This window comes from Planococcus citri, chromosome 5 (assembly GCF_950023065.1).
Source record: "Planococcus citri chromosome 5, ihPlaCitr1.1, whole genome shotgun sequence".
NCBI lineage: Eukaryota > Metazoa > Arthropoda > Insecta > Hemiptera > Pseudococcidae > Planococcus > Planococcus citri.
The window spans coordinates 41,122,341-41,139,699 of NC_088681.1; the positions used below are offsets into that span (position 1 = coordinate 41,122,341).

The following is a 17,359-nucleotide window of genomic DNA, read 5'->3' on the forward strand; positions in this document are numbered from 1 at the left end:
ACACGTATTTCATTCACTCTCAACAATATAATAGGTATCAAAAAATGTACAATTAGAATCGAGAAATTGAAAACGTCGTTAATATGAAAACAGAAAACATGATTTATTTCTTTTTCTTCTTGCGTTTACGATTTGCTTCCTTGACTTGTTCTCCTGATTCCGGCTCTTCTTTTCTCTTCTCACACGGTTTAGGTTCATCCACTTCCATAAGTTCAGTTTGACCTGCAGAAGGGACGCTGAACTTGGGTATGTAAGGTTTCACCAATTTGAATACTAATTTTTCGTGCTGAACGTTGCTTCGATCCAAGCTCAATTGAACGGTCACAGGATCAAACATATGGAAAACGATATCTTTGTACGTCTGGGTGTGGTTCTAAAATTAGAGCAAATGATTAGTAGCGAACGAGAGATTCTGTCTTTCAAAAATACATAATTCAGTTGTCTTACTTCGTCGTTATACGTGAAAGTTACTTCTTGTTCAACACCTTTGGGAGGAGTCAAATACAAAGTACCTTCTAGACCATACTTGGGTATTAGAATTTGAAGAGCGTTCTTTTTAACATAAAGAATATAGCCTTCTTCGTCTTGAATTTTCTCTCGGAAAAATATCTGAAAAACAAATATTTGTAAGTCTGTTCCAAATTCAGTTCCTCCAGATTAGAGAGAAAATACTTACATGGGTGTGTAGAGCTACAGATGCCCGGCCGGCATATTGAGCCATACGATTACGATAGTTCAAATTATTACATATTTCGCTGATTTTACGTTTATTCAATAAGTTCGGGTACGTTTGATCTGCTCCTATACATGCTGCCAATAATCTATGAACTAAAATATCGGCGTATCTGCACAAAAAAAAATTCGTGATTAATAATTCTTTAAGAGTGTTCGAAGGAGCAGCAATGAAGAAATAATACTTACCTTCGAATAGGAGACGTAAAATGAGTATAAATTGGAGCAGCTAAACCATAATGGTAAAAATCTTCCTTGGTGACCACACCACTACTGAAATAAACAGCTTGTAACATACACCTCGTAGCTAAAATACGAAGCATCGTATTGAAGTAGGGATTATCTTTTTTAACAGCCAAATCCAACGATTGAGCTAGTTCCTTATTGCTCGATATATTCATTTCGAAACCCTATGGGAGAAAAATCATTTCAATAAACCGTTGATTATTTCCCTAATTACATAGATGTTTCCACTTACAAGTTGACTGGCGACTTTGATCAAAGGATCGAAATTCGATATAGGAGGAGTAGGATGACGACGTAAGACAGCGTACTCTGGGAATTCTAGATAAATTTTTTCAGCTACGGATACGTTGGCTAATAACATGAACTCTTCAACCATCGAATTAGTCTCTCGGATTTTCTTCGCTTGAACTTCGATAGGATCGTGAGTTTCGCTATCGATGTAGAATCTTATCTCGGGCGACGCCAGAACCAGCGCTCTGAAAATAAAGATTATATTTTATCCCACGTTGTACAGAAATACAAACACGAATCGAAAATTGAAAACAAACCCGTTGTCGATTCTTCTTCTTTTCAAAATTTTCGCCAACTTATTTAATCCTCGTAAGGATTTCGCTATCGAATCATTCTTTGAAGCATCGTCGATAATCAGTTGAGCTTCTTCGTAAGTGAACGCAGCTTTTGACCGGATGATACTCTTGCAAAATCGCGTCTTGACGATTTCAGCTTTATCGGTTATCTCCCAAATGCAAGAGAACGCGAATCTTTCCTCGTTACCGCGTAACGAACATAAGTTTGAGCTGAGTAATTCTGGAATAAGAGCGAAGTTATAGAAAATGAAATTGAAATAAATTTTATCGAGTTTTTGATTCACTTACCGGGTACCATATCGATACGTTTATCAACTAGGTAAACTGTAGTAGCTCGAAGAGCAGCTTCCTCGTCTATAGCTGTACCAGGTCGAATGAAATGCGAAACATCAGCGATATGGACACCGACTTCGTAATTGCCATTATCTAGCAGTTTGCAATGCAGAGCATCGTCGATATCAGTACATCCGGGAGGATCTACAGAGCAAATATCAATATGACGAAGATCTTCTCGTTTGGCTACATCCTGAAATGTATTCAAAGTAGTGAAAAAAACTTCACGAGTCTGTTTAAATTAAAGTTGGCAGGGTCTTACATCATCGGTAATAATCCACGGTAATTTTGGAAGACAACTTTTTACTTTGTCAGAGAAATCACTATGAGGAACATCGTGTTCCAAAAGTAATACTTCATTTTCAGTTGCTTTGTCGCCTATTTTACCTAAGGCTCTGACGAAATGACCCTACAAAACGGAACAGAAAATAACAATTACAATGAAATAATACGTAGATTCATATTTCGTACATACAGTATACATCACGATATTAATCTTACCGAAGGATATCTAGAATAACGAGACCACGAATCGATGGCAACTATGATACGTTGAGACATTAAAGTAGCTGCTTGTCTAGTTTCTATTCGTATTTTAGGAATTTTTCGTTCAGCTGGGACAAATATGTGCCTTACCGACTGAAAAAAATAAGATTTTTAGACAATGAAGTGACATCAAGGAGAATACAGAATTTTCCCACTCACATTAGGCATTGTGCTCTCTTGAAGAATACCGCAATATTGTCTCCACTTTCGTCTAATAATACCGACAACTTTCCCAGTCGGCGTGGTTTCTTTCAGTTCCGCTGGTTTTATTTCGATTTCCGATAATTCGTTATCTGTTAAATTAATACATATTTTAAAGCTACGTTCATTTTTGAAAGAGGTGTAATTTTTAATACGTGATATGTTGAAATTAATTACCATTATCTACGGTAGCATTATCATCCAAAACAATTTCTGAAGGAGCTGACCATTGTTCTTTTGGCAACAATTCGACAGCTACTGTATCACCATCAACAGCACGATTTAATCCAGAATGACCCTGAACTAGAATCTGGGAAAAAATATTTTCTATAAATACATAAAAAGCCCTTCGGACTTCCGAGAATTTTTTTCACAAACTTACAGGTTTTTCGAAACTTTCAACGTTAACTTGCCCTTCGAGAAAATTATCTCTGGAAGCTTGAAAGGAGCCTTGTAAAAGTTTCCCTGATTTAATACCATCGTGGATCTGAACTGGTGTCAAATGGCATGGAAACAGTTCTTTTGAAGTGTCATCGAACGAACAATCCGCTTTGGAGATCTTATCTTCAACTCCTTTGGAATCGTGAAGACAGTTGACATAATCTTCGACTAAAATAAAATAATACGGTTACATTACGGACATAATTTTATGTATTGCAATTATGTTCATACTGGAAGCAGCGAAGAGTCCTTCCTTCGTGGCTTTTTCTTTATTCGCAGCATCATCGGTGAGTAAAACAACACGAAGTCTCTTCTTGTGAGAAATATCTGGATTAATTTCTTTCAAATGTTTATCGTACCATAAAGCAGCTACTCTAATGGCTCTATCATTTCGATCATTGGCACTTTCGCCAGGTTCTCGTTCGATGTATGTATCCCTACGAAAACAAGAAGGGTACGTTAAGAGAAAAGTACATACTCGGGTTTTTAATGTTTTTCCAAACACTTACTTATGATGTTCGTTCACAAACACGTAGAATTTTCTATTGGTATTTGAAATAAGATCTTTCAAACGTTTATAAATAGTACTGCTACGATGTTTAACTTCCTCCAGAACGGTTTGTAGGATGATTATGTTGTGTAGTACGTCCGCTTCTAAGACGTCGATCTGCCAAAACCATAAATTAGTGAATCTGACAAGAACACGGATTCAAAATATTTTCGCAACTGACCTGATGAAGAACCACATTCGTGTCTACAACCAGATAATGAGGATTTCTGTAAGCTTTGCTAACATTTATCGGTGGTTTTTCTTCCAAGTTGGCGAATTCGTTGATTTCAAGGCACTGATCGCAAGCGAATGAACCACAACCTATGTCATCTCTCAAGTAATGTTCGCGAACGATCTAGGAACATATGTATCGTAAAATAAAACGAATAATACTTCGAAAATATGCATAAAAACACTCCTGTTTACTTTCAAAATGTTCCCTCGTTTGGTCTTCTTCAAGAATATTTTTGAAGTTAACATTGTTGTGGGTGCTTTCTTAAACTACACTTGAGTAAAACATGTTAAAAATTATTAAGTAATAAATAATAAATCTATAAAATCGATCAAAAGTACGAAAAACTACAAGATACACGTGAATTTTTGCAAAAAAAATAATCAACCGCTTCACGCTTATCAGTTTTTAGAAAAAACAGTGTTTTTATGTTAGCAATTATAAATTTCACGACCAGGTAAATTTATATTTTGTCATTTTGGTAACATTGTTTGATCATTTTGTTGAAATGTCACGTGGATTTAGCATTTTAACAACTTCCACATGCGATCGCTAAAAACGTGTTAAAATCACTCAAAAGTGCCAATTTTTCGATAATTTTTTATTTATTATTTTTTTTAAAGAAATGCGCGGGGTCGCCGAGCGGTACGCGCGGGGATATGCCGCCGAGCGGTACGCGCGGGGATATGCCGCCGAGCGGTACGCGCGGGGATATGCCGCCGAGCGGTACGCGCGGGGATATGCCGCCGAGCGGTACGCGCGGGGATATGCCGCCGAGCGGTACGCGCGGGGATATGCCGCCGAGCGGTACGCGCGGGGATATGCCGCCTCGCTTCGCTCGGCGGCATATCCCCGCGCGTACCGCTCGGCGGCATATCCCCGCTCGTACAGATTGACAGTATCTTCAAGTTCATAATCATTTTTCAATTGGAATTTGAAAAAAATTGAAAAAAAAATTAAAATCACTTTTAATAATAATTAGTGTGCAACTGTGACTGTGCACAAAAATTTATTATTCATTGTTCAAAAGCAAAAAAAAAAATTAAATTGAATTTTCTGTAAAAATTGAACACGTAAAAATAAAAATCGCGAAAAAAAATTTTGAAAAAATTTTGGCCCGACGCGGGAATCGAACCCACACCTCTTGCACAGCGATCCGTTACCATAGCCAAGCGTCTACCGAGCAGCTTGCCGAAACTCGTTTTTTAACGATTTACATGTTGCAAAACACAGTCGAAAACTACCCCCCCCACGCGCGCGCACGTATACGCGTAGTTACACACATACAGGCGCACGCGATCGCATGTGGAAGTTGCTTAAATGCGTGGATTTATTATCGTTTTTCTTGACATTGTTCCAGTTTTTACTTTTTAGTGCGTATATCCTTGCATTTTTTGTTTATTATGTTTACATGCTCTTCCTTTCATCATTTTTTTTGAAGCAATTTTGTGAGTAGAGTTTGTGAATTTTTAAGAAATGTTTTCAACTACTTCGTTAATTTAATGTGTAAATTATTTTCAACGAAATGAAGTGAATGTTGATTGATTGTATTGTAACAATATTGTGATAGTTATCGCAATAACTTCATTCCCCCCAAAGTATTTTCAAACGTATTCAAAAGTACGTTAACTACCGAAGTGCAACATGCTCGTGGATTGATTTCATTTGAGTTCTTGTTTTTTATCATGAATCTATAACGCGTCGAAATGAAGAACCAACCGTATACTATCAACTTATCCAAAGTTTGCCGACTTTGCTTCGTGGAAAAGACTGATTTATCGCCCATTTTTGACAACAGTAGCATTCCTGACCTGTCCCTCAAAATTAAACAATGCGTTTCAATCGAGGTGAGTTTTCAATTAAAGTATTCTCAATTCTACTCTTACACTCCTAATATTCAATTGTGTACTGTTTAGGTATCCAGTGGCGATCAGTTACCAGACCGAATATGCAGCGATTGCTTCGTAAAAATCAGAAATTGGATTACTTTCAAAGAAAACTGTACCGAAGCCGATACGAATTTGAAAAATTACGTGAAAACTACCTTTAAAGAAGAATCAGGCGAGGTGAGTTGAACTTTTAATTGAATTCTTATTATGTAAATCCCTCCGAAATAAGCCCATCTACCGTTTTTGAAAGCTTTTAATACCTTACGCACAAGATTGGAATCCTAGTGAGCCGTAAAAATAGTGAAGATTCACACTCGTAGGTTATTTTTTAAATTACAGGAAGAAGAAAACGTCGAGAACGTCGATTCGTACGATTCTGATAACCACATACTGGTAAACTTACTCTTATCGGACGAAAGCGATGACGTAAAATCGACTGAGCCGTGCGATAAATCTGAGGAAAAATCTGGTAAAAAATCTACTCGTACTAAGAAATATCAATCGAAGCAAGAACGCAGAGCTCTATACCGTCAAAAGTACAATCAATATCAGCGTAAAAGCTACCCTTGCGATATATGCGACAAAAAATTTACCAGATTTTGCGATCTATTCAATCACGATAAAATGGATCACGAGAATTTACCACGTAACAGTATGTGTAACGTTTGCGGCAAATTATTCGTGTCGGAGAATCGTGTAGCTATCCATAAGAGTCGATATCACTGCGAGAAACCATTCACGTGCGACATTTGCGAGAAAAAATTCCTCACGAAGCGTACCTTGCAGAAGCACATGATCATACACAACAAATGTTTCACTTGCCCGTATTGTAATCTGTCCACATCTTCCAACTCTAGTTTAATCGAACATGTGCGAGTCCATACGCGAGAAAAACCGTACACTTGTGACGAATGCGGCAACTCGTATATTTCCCAACAGGGTTTAAATTCTCATAAAAAAACACACTCTTCGGAGAAACTATTCATGTGCGATATCTGTGGTTACTCGGCCAGAAATCAAAGTTCTATTTATATACATAAAGGATCTCACAGTAACGTTAAGCCTTTCATTTGCGAAACGTGCGGAAAAGCGTTCAAAAGCAAGATTCGCTTAAACGAGCACCATCGCAGGCACACAGCGGTCAAACGATTTACCTGCGATACGTGTAATATTAGTTTTAGACAGAATTACCAATTGATTAAACACTACAGAGTACATTCGGGCGAGAAACCCTACAGTTGCGATATATGCAACAAAAGTTTCGCCAGAAGTGATAGTTTGAAAGAGCACAAACGTATACATACCGGAGAGAAAAGGTATACTTGCGAAGTTTGTCTCAAAGCTTTCTCATTTTTAAAACCCTTCAAGACTCACAAATGTATTACGACTATTTAAATGCGTGCTGTTGTTGTTCGTCACTTTGTTCGTCTAGTCGCTTTATACTTACTTAGTTGGAAGTACATAAATACTAACAAAACGGTTCTTGCTCCTTTTTTTCCTATATATCGGTAGCGTTAGATTTATTATTTTTTCTAATTCTTTGACGAAGTATTCAAGTATATTGTGAAATAGAAACTCGATTTTTCAGCCCGAACAAACGCGTTTCAAAAATCGAAACTTTCAAAATGTGATTCAACTATCCACGAGATACCAGCTTTTTCAAAATTTCGTCCTTGTCTGAAGTGTTGAATCGCAACATCTCATTACCATGTAGGAAATTGTTAACGTATTCGTTGGATCAATTCACTTTTGATATCTCCCCCCCCCCCTCAATCCCCTTTCTACAATCGCGAATCTTTCTACCATCGCTGTGTTAGGTACCATGTGTCATTATCCTTAATTACGTAAGCTAGAGAAAAGTCTTGATTTTTTACCTAAAATTGGCAAAAAATTTCGAAAAGTCTCCCTTTTTTTTTAAATTTAAAAACTGCAAAAAAGTCACATTTTTCGAAAAAAAATATCAAAGATTAAGTATGTGTATAATTCCTTTATTGATAATTCGCAAAAATTTCTGCTTCTTGTTGAAATTTGTTTTATAAAAATTGTTCAGAAAGTCCCTTTTTTATCAAAAAGTTTTAAACGTAGGTGGTTTAACTTTACATTCCAATTTTCAATTCCTGATCTCATGTTTTCTTTTTTCTTCCTTTTTTGTCGATTTTTTCTGCATTAAAATGTTTTGCTCACGTTTTGCCCCTTTTTTGTGTTACTTTTTCGAGCTTTTTTGGTAATTAAAATTTACTTTTTTTTGAATAAAATTGAGTGCGAGGCTGCGAGCCCTGTACAATATTTTGAAGAGTGATAAAAAATGTTCAAAGATCGATCACAGAAAGATGGTCGAAATTGAGGGAAAATTATGTGTACCTTCCTTACTACCTTGACTCGAATATTTTGCGCTGATTTACTAATCGAGGTTCTATCAAAACATTTTCTGTATCAATAGAAATGAAGTCATAATATGTTTGATTTAATTAAACTTTCAGAAATATTTGATACGATTTTTAAAAAATTATAATATACGAATTAATGTTCCAAAAAATAAATATTCTTCGTCCAAGTTAATTTCTACCTCAAAGTCGAAAAAAATAACTGCTGATGAAATATCAACTCATTTAAACCATGAAATCTGTACAATTATACTGAAACAGTGAACCAGAAAAAAAGCAAGGCTGATTCTCCTAGCTCTAGCAATATTTCGAATTACCGGTCTATTTCTATTTTCTGTCCTCAGTGAATGGGAATCACCATTCGAACGATGAAATTAGCTCTGCTAAAGATATCGAAGGAGTAGCTGTTGAAATCATTCAAGATACGACGAGTGAATCGAGTCAATCTGAATTAAATCGCCGAAAGTCTGTGCATAGAGCTTTAGAACGGCATATTCCACCATTTACTTACTCGATGTGGCGTTTTAATTATCAATTAATCATTGTTTATCGCTGCGAGTGTGTTTACACTGGATTCATAATGACTAATTAATTATTGAATGGTCAAATTCCTGGAGAAAAATTCAAATATTGATCTCTGATCAGCTCATGTCCAAATAGGTCTGTCTAATCAGATTTAATCAAACTGGTTTGAACATGTCTGATCAGATCTGAACCGATCAGAATCTAATCATTTTCTTTGGGGTAATACTTGGTGAAAAATGATCAGATGTGATCGGATCAAAATTTTGATTAGATTAGATCACGGTTCTGACTTGCAGATCTGCTCAGATATGAATCATTTTCTTGATCTGATCAGATTTCCTCAGAGAGAAAAACTCTTCGAGTGTTTGATGTTGAATTTTCATGATAAATTGATTGCCCATGCTATTTTAGTTCTTGGCATTTTGAGAACAACCCCTCTTCCCTTCTAAAATTGATAACAAAAGTTGGAAAAATTTGGTTCTGATTAACACCTTTTTTGGCCTAATTTCGATTTATCGATTTGTAATTTACCTTGAAATAATTCACAATGTGTAATATGTCGATGAAATCAATATTTGCATGAGTTTCTGCGAAAGGAAGCAAGGTATTCAAGCAGTTTTTTTTTCTTTTTACCGTTACAGGCCTACGAATCAATATCAGTCAAAAATCGTTCCAATTCCTTCGTGCAACCTGCATTTGTTCAGAACAACACCTCTGAAGAAAATCGAATCAGTCCAGATGTGATCGATACCATCACCGAAGATGTAAGTATGGAATCGGATTCGACGAATCAGTTAATAAGCGAAGAAACACCAAATTCGTCCGATAAATCGTTACTTTTCACTTGTGAAATCTGTAAGGAAACATTCACCAGCTCTAACGATCTTGTTGATCATAAAGTGAACTGTTATCTTGACTCGAGCATTGATTCCGTTATTCCTAGTACCGCAGACGAACCAGAAGTTACATCTAATGAATCTGAATCCGATTACACTCGCGAATCGGTAGATAACGAAGTTCAATCATATTTTCAGTCGTCTCCTCGTATTCGTGAGACTGACGATAGTCCTATGGATGTTAGTCGTGCTAGTCCCAATTTCGTTAACGTTCCTGATGATAATGTAATGGTCTCGAAGGTCGAGGCTGATGTCGCTAGAGAACCAAAAATAATAAAGAATGATAATGAATTCGATCGATTGTCAGCTCTTCGTGTTCGTGAAAATTCAAATACGCCGAGCAGACTTCTCATTCGCACTGATATCCATCGCGAAGACGTTCCTCGCGATCTTCTCACAAATCATAATTTAATCGTTCCTGAGAGCGCAGCTGACTTTGTTGAAAACCCAGAAGTAATTTCGCACCAGTACGATCCTAATCAAATGAATAAATCAGAGAACGAGTACGCTGATTCGTTTCATCGATCGTCACTTCCTATCTGCAAGATTGAAGTACTAGATTCCACTCCTTCTGACGGTTTTGTAGATTCGAAGAACGCGGTCTTTATAAATGGCATCAAACCTGATCGGTCGAACGAATTATTTCACGAAGAAGTGAGTTCACTCGATCAACTACCATGTCAAACTTACAACGGTAACGAAATATCAAATTACTCGCCTCATACGATGAACAGCGAATATCCTTTGAAGAATGAAGTAGTTACCGCCGAAGATTTCAGTCAAATAGTTAGGAACACTGTAAACGAATTTGTTGACGTGACTGAACATAAATTGAATGATTTTTACGATAAATCCTCTCGTAATCGTCGAAGTAACGTACGCGCTGCGAAAAAACCTCGTTCGACTCGTTCGAACAAAGTTCCCTATGAGACCGAATACGTTGATCTAGATTCGTATCAATCTCACTTCCTGGATGAAGATCGCCAAAACATTCGTAAACCGAAAAGACGTTCTTGGCGAAAGCCATTTTACTGCGATAAATGCGGTAAGAATTTCTCCACTGAAAGAGGTTTGCTCCTTCATAACCGAAAACTTCCCTTTTGCGAGAATTCAGTGCAGTTCAAATGCAAAAAATGCGAATATAGCACCCATGATAGCCATAATTTAAAGTACCATTTGAAAACAACGCATTTAGAAGGTACATTTTGTTGCGAAACTTGCGGCAAATCATTCGGTAATGCAATCGCTTTACTAGGTCATCGCAGAAGGGTTCATTTAAGAGCGAACTCGAGCTGGAAAGGCAACTTTATCTGCAGTTATTGCAAGAAGATCTTCTTGTACAAAAACACCTTACAGGCGCATATGCGTAACCACTACATCTATCAATGTATCCAATGCGATAAAAAATTCATCGACGAAAAAGCTTTACGGTTACACGAAAGATTCCACACATCGAGCAGTATTTTGAAATGCGAACTATGCGATTTTACTACGCAAAGTCGCATGCTCATCAACGATCATATGTTGAACGTACACGGCACAGTAGGATCTATTCGTTGCAAGCAATGTGGCGAATCGTTCAAGACTAAAGTAGCTCGGGATCAACACTGTAAATCAGTTCACTCGGGTATCTGTTGCGAGCAATGTGGCGAATCGTTCAAGAATAAATCAGCTCGAGATGAACACGTTATATCGGCTCACTTAATGAATAAAATGAAGCGCACTGGTGACAAATCTGAACCGTTGATGATTAAAAAAGTGTGCACTCGTGACAAATCTGAACCGTTCATTTGTGATTACTGTAAAAAATCTTACATCACAAAAGCGCAGCTTCGGAGTCATATCGAGTGGAAACACATGATAGAGGAATGCGTCTGCAAAATATGCGAGAAACGATTTAGAAGCAATCCAAGTTTGAAACAACACCATAGACTTCATCATTTAAATAATGAATCATTCATGTGCGAAATATGCAATCATAAATGTAACTCCTATTATCATCTACAGCAGCATTTTGAAGTGCACAGTGGCGAAAGGCAATATGTTTGCCCTGCCTGTAAAATGCGCTTCACCAATAAAAGGAGTTTAGAGGAGCACGAAATTACTCACGAAAACGATGGTCAGTTCTTTTGCCTCGGATGTCAGAAATACTTCACATCTAGAAAAATCTTACAGGAGCATATTAAAATCCATATTGGTCAATCCGCCGATGGAACATCAAAACTCTACGTTTGTGTAGATTGCGGGAAAACGTACGATAGTTACTTTAAATTAACTTCGCATCGAAAGATGCATCCCGGCGAGTTAAATTGCAGCCATTGCCAGAAACAATGTACCTCGAGGAAAAGCCTGAAATGTCATCTCGAATCTCACGAATCAAAAGAATCTTTTCCTTGCGAGATTTGCAACGAATTGTGCGTTGGAAAACGTGCTCTGAAAGTTCACCTCAAGACCCACAAAAGTGTAGATATTCAATCGAAAGAACTGTTCGCGTGCGAAATTTGCGATTTCAAATGTTCTCTTCGTGATGATCTACATGATCATCTAAGAACGCACGTAGTCGAACAACCTTCAGTTCTCCTCATTCGCAATGAAACCGTCACGCTTGAGAATAATTCAGAGAATAACGCAGGTACTCGCTCTTTTAATGGAAAATCAAAGAGCCACACAAACGCGCCGAAAAAATCGCTTCCCTGTGAGATTCGCAACGAAGAGCCCGCCTCGCAGGATCACGACAGAATCCACACAGAAGTTGACATTGCTCCTAAAGAACTATACACGTGCGAAATTTGCGACATTAGTTACGAGAATGCGGCTAGATTAGAAGATCATTTTGGAATTCACACCGGTGAGAATAATTGCAAGATTTGCTTCCAAACGTTCGACCAGAAAAGTGCCTTGCAAAATCATCTCAGAATCCACAAAGAGATTGAAAATGCTACGAAAAAACTATTCACGTGCGAAATTTGCGATCAGAGTTGCGAAAATGCTGCTGACTTGAATGATCATTTCAAAATTCACACTGGCGAGAAACAGCGATACACTTGTAATATATGTTTTAAAAATTTCTCCTCGTTGGATTTTTTGTTGTTCCATAAACGTTCCCACTCACCTGAATTTATTCCTGCTAATTCGAAACCTATTGATACTATAGTTATAGATTAGTTCTAAGATCATCTACGAATGTATGGCCTTTTATCATTTTTTTTTTACGTATGTATGTTCTTGACTGATTTTTTTTTTTTTGTTACTTACCTATGCATTTAGAATGAAGTCTACTAGTTTTTTATGTTTTTGCTTTGAGTTTTAATCGTAGCTCCAGAAGCATCTTTATTTTGTTTTATGTAAAGTGAGCTAGTCTCCGTTAATGGTAAATTAATAAACGAATAATTTTCTAAACAAATTTCATCATGTCAACAATCAAAAATTGAATTTATTTTTCAAATTTTAATCTATAGTTCGAGAAGTTAAATTATTTAAGTTATTATCTTATTGTTTCTGATATGTAAAGTGGGTATGTATTAGATTTTAATTTTGTTGCTCGGAAATAATTTTTTGTTATTTGTTGAAGAAAATAGTCCGAGGCTTTCAAAACGACTGGTTGATTTTAAAATCGTTTCAGACGAGTTTTCATTTCTGTGGTGTATTTTATACCTATCTTATAGGAGTTTTTTTTTATAATTTTACTTTAAAATGTTTGTTTTTGTAAGTGATTGTTTTTATGTGATTGATTGGTTTTTTTTTGTACGAAGCATTGTGAAAATTTGTTCGCATTTTGACTGTCTAAAAAAACTATAAGTAAATTCATTTTTATTATACTGATTGGTTTTATTTATTTTTCTTCGCCGATGAATAAGATGTCTCAAAACTGAACTCCACGTTGATGTATCAGTTAACTGATTTTTCTCTCGTAATTCATGATACCTACTTGTGCACAAATACTCACCTTATAAAATCGCTTCTTTGTATCTCAGTTTACGAACCTCTTTGAACAAAACAACCCAAAAATGCGACCATTCGAGTGTATTTTCATTTCTTTTTTTTTTACCATTACAGGATAGCGAATCCGTAACGACTGAAAACTGCGACAATCTTTATATCGAAACCGTTTACGTCATTGATTCGCCCTACTCGAAAGATGATCAAATCGATGCAAACGATGCGAGCGATAACGCCGAAGACCTCGAGCAAATCCCAATTAAAAGTGAACCCGAGGTACGACTCGAACTGCCAAAAGGAAAAAAATTCAGTACTTACTACAGACCTCAACTTTATCCTTGCGAACTGTGTCATAAAACTTTCACTCGAGCTTGCGATATTTTAAATCACGATGATACAGATCATCAGAACATACCACGTACGGTGAGCTGTGACGTTTGCGGCAAACTAGTCATATGCGATGCTCGATTGAGGCTTCATAAACAGAAATTCCATACAGAGAAAATCTATCCTTGTAATATTTGCCAAAAGAAATTCGTCTCTTGTAAATCGCTGAGTAAGCATTACGATATACATTACCAGCAGTTCATTTGCAGTCACTGCGATAAATGTTTCCGGTCGAAGAGTACGTTGTTGACGCATATTAAAAAACATATCTTAAAACAATCTTTCACTTGTGACAAATGCGATAAAAATTTCTCAAGTAAGGCAGGATTGCGTGTTCACGAAAGGACTCATTCTTCTGTTAAGCTTTTCAAATGTGATAAATGCGGGTTCGCCGCTAAACACCAAAGCGGTATTTATATTCATATGATAACTCGACACAAAGTAGAAGAATCAATTGTCTGCGAATTGTGCGGTAAATCGTTTAAAAATAAAATGCGTTTAAATGAACATCATAAACGGAAACACCAGACGCCCAAACGGTACGCTTGCGATAAATGTGATCATAAATTCAAACAAATGTATCAGCTCAGAGTTCATTACAGAACGCACACCGGGGAAAAACCGTTCATTTGCGAAGTCTGTGGTAAAGGATTTACTCGAAGTGATGGCTTAAAAGAGCATAATGTTCGTGTCCATCTTGAACCTGTTGTCGATTAAAATCAATTCAACGTAAATATTTGAAATATACTATCGAGTAAAACTTGTAACGAGAATTTTTATTGTTCATTTTCATTTAGTAAATGCCATCAGAATACGATTGTATTAAGTTTTTCTTGATCATTTGTGTGTTTATGAATTTCTCAGACGTCGACACGAACTGTGTTAGAATTTCACTCGTAACTACATCGTTGTTGGTTTGAAGTGAAGCGCAAAATAAAACTCGAAGATGAATCTAAACCCAATCTTTTGGATGTTTCAATACTTCCACTAGTGCTCTCTCCGGGGTATTTGGTTGTGGGATATTCATGTATTCCCATTTCTGAAAATAAAAATCATCAGATCGAAATTCAAAAAAGGGAAGATATTATTCCAAGAAAAGATACTTACAGCTAATAAAGGTAACGACATGAGGATACTTTCGTGCCTGGCACCAGGAGTATATAGGCCAAATTTAGTTCCACGGTCGTAAATTAAATTGAATTCTACGTATCTACCTCTTCTAAGTAATTGCCAGTCTCTTTCTTGCTCAGTATAAGGATCATTTTTATGTTGTTGAACTGTAAAAATGAATTATTAAAAATTACGCTGGGTTTAATTCGTCAAATTGCGTGAATTCTGGAACTCGTTTGCTTACTCACCTAACGGAATATATGATGGGATTACTGCTTCGGCGCAATCTGTAACGAAAGCAAAAGCTTTTTTATCTGATGGTTTGTTCAAATCGTCGAAAAATATGCCTCCAATTCCTCTGCATTCACCTGAGTTGAGAAGAAAAATGGTTTTACAAATTGGATTTTTTTTCAAGGAAACTTTGGATGTGAGAAACTCACCTCTGTGGGATATTAGAAAATAATTATCACACCATTTTTTATAACTAGGGTAGTACTCTTTATCATGTTTATCACAAGCCTTCTTTAAAGTTCCATGAAAATGCACAGCATCCTTTTCGTTCAAGTAATAAGGTGTTAAATCAGTACCGCCACCGAACCACCACTGAAAAAATAATCGCCAAAATTAGCAGGTAAGATTCATTTTTGCAAGAAACAAAAATATCAACGAGTAATGGTATATTCACCTCGGTAATTCCGCTATCAGTAGTCGTCTCAAAATACCGATAATTAAAATGAACAGTGGGGACTTTGGGATTTTTAGGGTGAACTACAGAACTAACTCCGGCAGCGAAAAATTGTACTTGTTCACCGTCCTGGATTTTTTTGCCACGAGCTCTCATCTGCTTTACAGCTTCAGGTGGCAAGAAACCATGCACTACTGAAATATTGACTCCAGCTTTTTCAAAAACTCGACCATTCTGTAAGACGCAAGTAATACCTCCACCGCCTTCAGATCGCGTCCAACGATCGATTTTGAAATCGCCGGCTATTTCTTCGCCTTTTAAAGCTTGGCAAAAGTCGGCCTACAAAATAAAGCGAACAAATTACATACTGCTTGATGGTAAGTGATCAGTTGAAGAGAAAGTAAGTAGTTACTTGTGTCTTCATAATTAAAAGTTCTACTTTGGTTCTCATTTCGTTACTATTTTTTTCGAGTATTTCAACATCGGTGATGGGTTGAGCCATGAAATTTGATAAATTTATGGATTTTCTAGCCATAGTGACGTAGTTCGTTTTACAATACAGAACACCAGCAGTCACCGATGATATTCCAAGGAACCTGAAAGCATAATTCTTCAGTTAAGGAACTAATGATCAAAGATTATATGATGATAGATTGTAGTACCTGAGTTTCTTCTGCTGTGATTTAAACATTGGGTACGCCGAGGAGGCGAATATTTTATGGAAATTAAATCCTGGCATTTTGATTAATTACGATCACACTTTAATTAAATCAAAACTGATGGCTTATTACTAAATTTACTGAACAGTGAACAATATTATTGCATCAGAAAAGTAAAGTTCATCGGATCGGAATCATCGTGATAATTTTTATCAGCTTTTTGAAATTTTTTTGAAAGCTACCACAATAATTACCACAGCCTGGCTGTTTTTCACACAAATAATTTTGAGTTGATTTCATTTCGTTGGTTTATCATCAAAAAAATGGAGGACTCGTTTTCGATTTTTTACAAATTTTAGAGATTTTCAGGCATAAAATTTTGTAATTTAGTACATTTGATTCTAATAAAGTAAGATAAAAGAAAAATAAATACAAAATTTTTTCGAACAAGCGTAGAAATGAATAATTTGTAAAACAATCCTAATTTGTCTTCGTTCAGGGACGCCATTTTGTTTAAATTTTTCGTCATTTTTGCGCGGTTATTCTTGGTTATTTCGAGTTCAATATATTTTTCGTAGACCTCATGGAAAAACATGCAATTTGATGCAATTTTTCACGAAAAATTTCGTGTTTCAAAGCATTCTAATTTCTCAAGTTCATAATAATGTGATAAAGACTGAAGTTGGTCGTTAATTCGTACAATTTCAATCATTTTTCTACATCTAGATGTGAAGGATTCGCAAATTCAGTTCCTGCCAAGATGAAACAGCCGGAGGAAGATCAAAGATCCATCACCGAAATCTATTCAAGTTTGAAGATGGTTTTTCTCATTGATGAAATTGTTGATCTTGATCATTTGCGGATGAAGTATGTATGGCCATATCTCATTTCTTTACTTATCGTTAATCGCTATTTATCACTTGATAGTTGAAAACTAATCTATTCAAAATGTAATTGCAGAATATTTTCAATTCTCGTCGGCGCAGAAGACAGGAATAAGAGTTACCTATCATTATC

At 36.4% G+C, this 17,359-nt stretch overlaps 4 protein-coding genes across 4 annotated transcripts; 2 read left to right on the plus strand and 2 right to left on the minus strand.

Annotated features, from left to right (window-relative positions):
* Positions 1-7: 7 nt before the first annotated feature.
* Dis3 (exosome complex exonuclease RRP44-like protein Dis3) lies at positions 8-4,274 on the minus strand. The gene is made up of 16 exons (XM_065366244.1): positions 4,063-4,274; positions 3,818-3,991; positions 3,596-3,753; positions 3,318-3,523; positions 3,028-3,254; positions 2,823-2,955; positions 2,604-2,737; positions 2,400-2,537; positions 2,161-2,307; positions 1,854-2,091; positions 1,527-1,785; positions 1,211-1,454; positions 922-1,142; positions 677-845; positions 448-609; positions 8-373 (listed from the first exon to the last, which is right to left on the minus strand). The coding sequence occupies exons 1-16, from the start codon at positions 4,114-4,116 to the stop codon at positions 104-106; spliced, it is 2,934 nt and encodes a 977-aa protein (XP_065222316.1). The 5' UTR covers positions 4,117-4,274; the 3' UTR covers positions 8-103.
* Positions 4,275-5,215: 941 nt separating this feature from the next.
* Positions 5,216-13,380, plus strand: LOC135847978 (zinc finger protein 26-like). Its single transcript, XM_065367728.1, has 3 exons — positions 5,216-5,715; positions 5,785-5,934; positions 9,308-13,380. Exons 1-3 carry the CDS (start codon positions 5,575-5,577, stop codon positions 12,725-12,727), a joined length of 3,711 nt encoding a protein of 1,236 aa, XP_065223800.1. The 5' UTR covers positions 5,216-5,574; the 3' UTR covers positions 12,728-13,380.
* Positions 13,256-14,605, plus strand: LOC135848367 (gastrula zinc finger protein XlCGF62.1-like). The gene is made up of 2 exons (XM_065368266.1): positions 13,256-13,267; positions 13,619-14,605. Exons 1-2 carry the CDS (start codon positions 13,256-13,258, stop codon positions 14,603-14,605), a joined length of 999 nt encoding a protein of 332 aa, XP_065224338.1.
* A 38-nt stretch (positions 14,606-14,643) lies between these two features.
* Positions 14,644-16,550, minus strand: Coprox (oxygen-dependent coproporphyrinogen-III oxidase). The gene is made up of 7 exons (XM_065367732.1): positions 16,346-16,550; positions 16,096-16,279; positions 15,684-16,022; positions 15,439-15,601; positions 15,247-15,366; positions 14,996-15,165; positions 14,644-14,927 (listed from the first exon to the last, which is right to left on the minus strand). The coding sequence occupies exons 1-7, from the start codon at positions 16,420-16,422 to the stop codon at positions 14,841-14,843; spliced, it is 1,140 nt and encodes a 379-aa protein (XP_065223804.1). The 5' UTR covers positions 16,423-16,550; the 3' UTR covers positions 14,644-14,840.
* Between the last annotated feature and the right edge of the window lie 809 nt (positions 16,551-17,359).

What these genes read in the sequence shown, in the direction of transcription:
- Dis3 (XM_065366244.1), bottom strand. Translation starts at nt 4,116, where the DNA reads ATGTTAACTTCAAAAATATTCTTGAAGAAGACCAAACGAGGGAACATT. An exon ending in AACGAGGGAACATTTTGAAA is followed by an intron (nt 3,992 to 4,062) that starts GTAAACAGGAGT and finishes ATATGTTCCTAG; the next exon opens with ATCGTTCGCGAACATTACTT. An exon ending in AAGAGAGCACAATGCCTAAT is followed by an intron (nt 2,538 to 2,603) that starts GTGAGTGGGAAA and finishes TATTTTTTTCAG; the next exon opens with TCGGTAAGGCACATATTTGT.
- Coprox (XM_065367732.1), bottom strand. Translation starts at nt 16,422, where the DNA reads ATGCCAGGATTTAATTTCCATAAAATATTCGCCTCCTCGGCGTACCCA. An exon ending in TCACAGCAGAAGAAACTCAG is followed by an intron (nt 16,280 to 16,345) that starts GTACTACAATCT and finishes TTATGCTTTCAG; the next exon opens with GTTCCTTGGAATATCATCGG. An exon ending in CTGATAGCGGAATTACCGAG is followed by an intron (nt 15,602 to 15,683) that starts GTGAATATACCA and finishes TTATTTTTTCAG; the next exon opens with TGGTGGTTCGGTGGCGGTAC.
- LOC135847978 (XM_065367728.1), top strand. Translation starts at nt 5,575, where the DNA reads ATGAAGAACCAACCGTATACTATCAACTTATCCAAAGTTTGCCGACTT. An exon ending in AACAATGCGTTTCAATCGAG is followed by an intron (nt 5,716 to 5,784) that starts GTGAGTTTTCAA and finishes TGTACTGTTTAG; the next exon opens with GTATCCAGTGGCGATCAGTT. An exon ending in TTAAAGAAGAATCAGGCGAG is followed by an intron (nt 5,935 to 9,307) that starts GTGAGTTGAACT and finishes TTACCGTTACAG; the next exon opens with GCCTACGAATCAATATCAGT.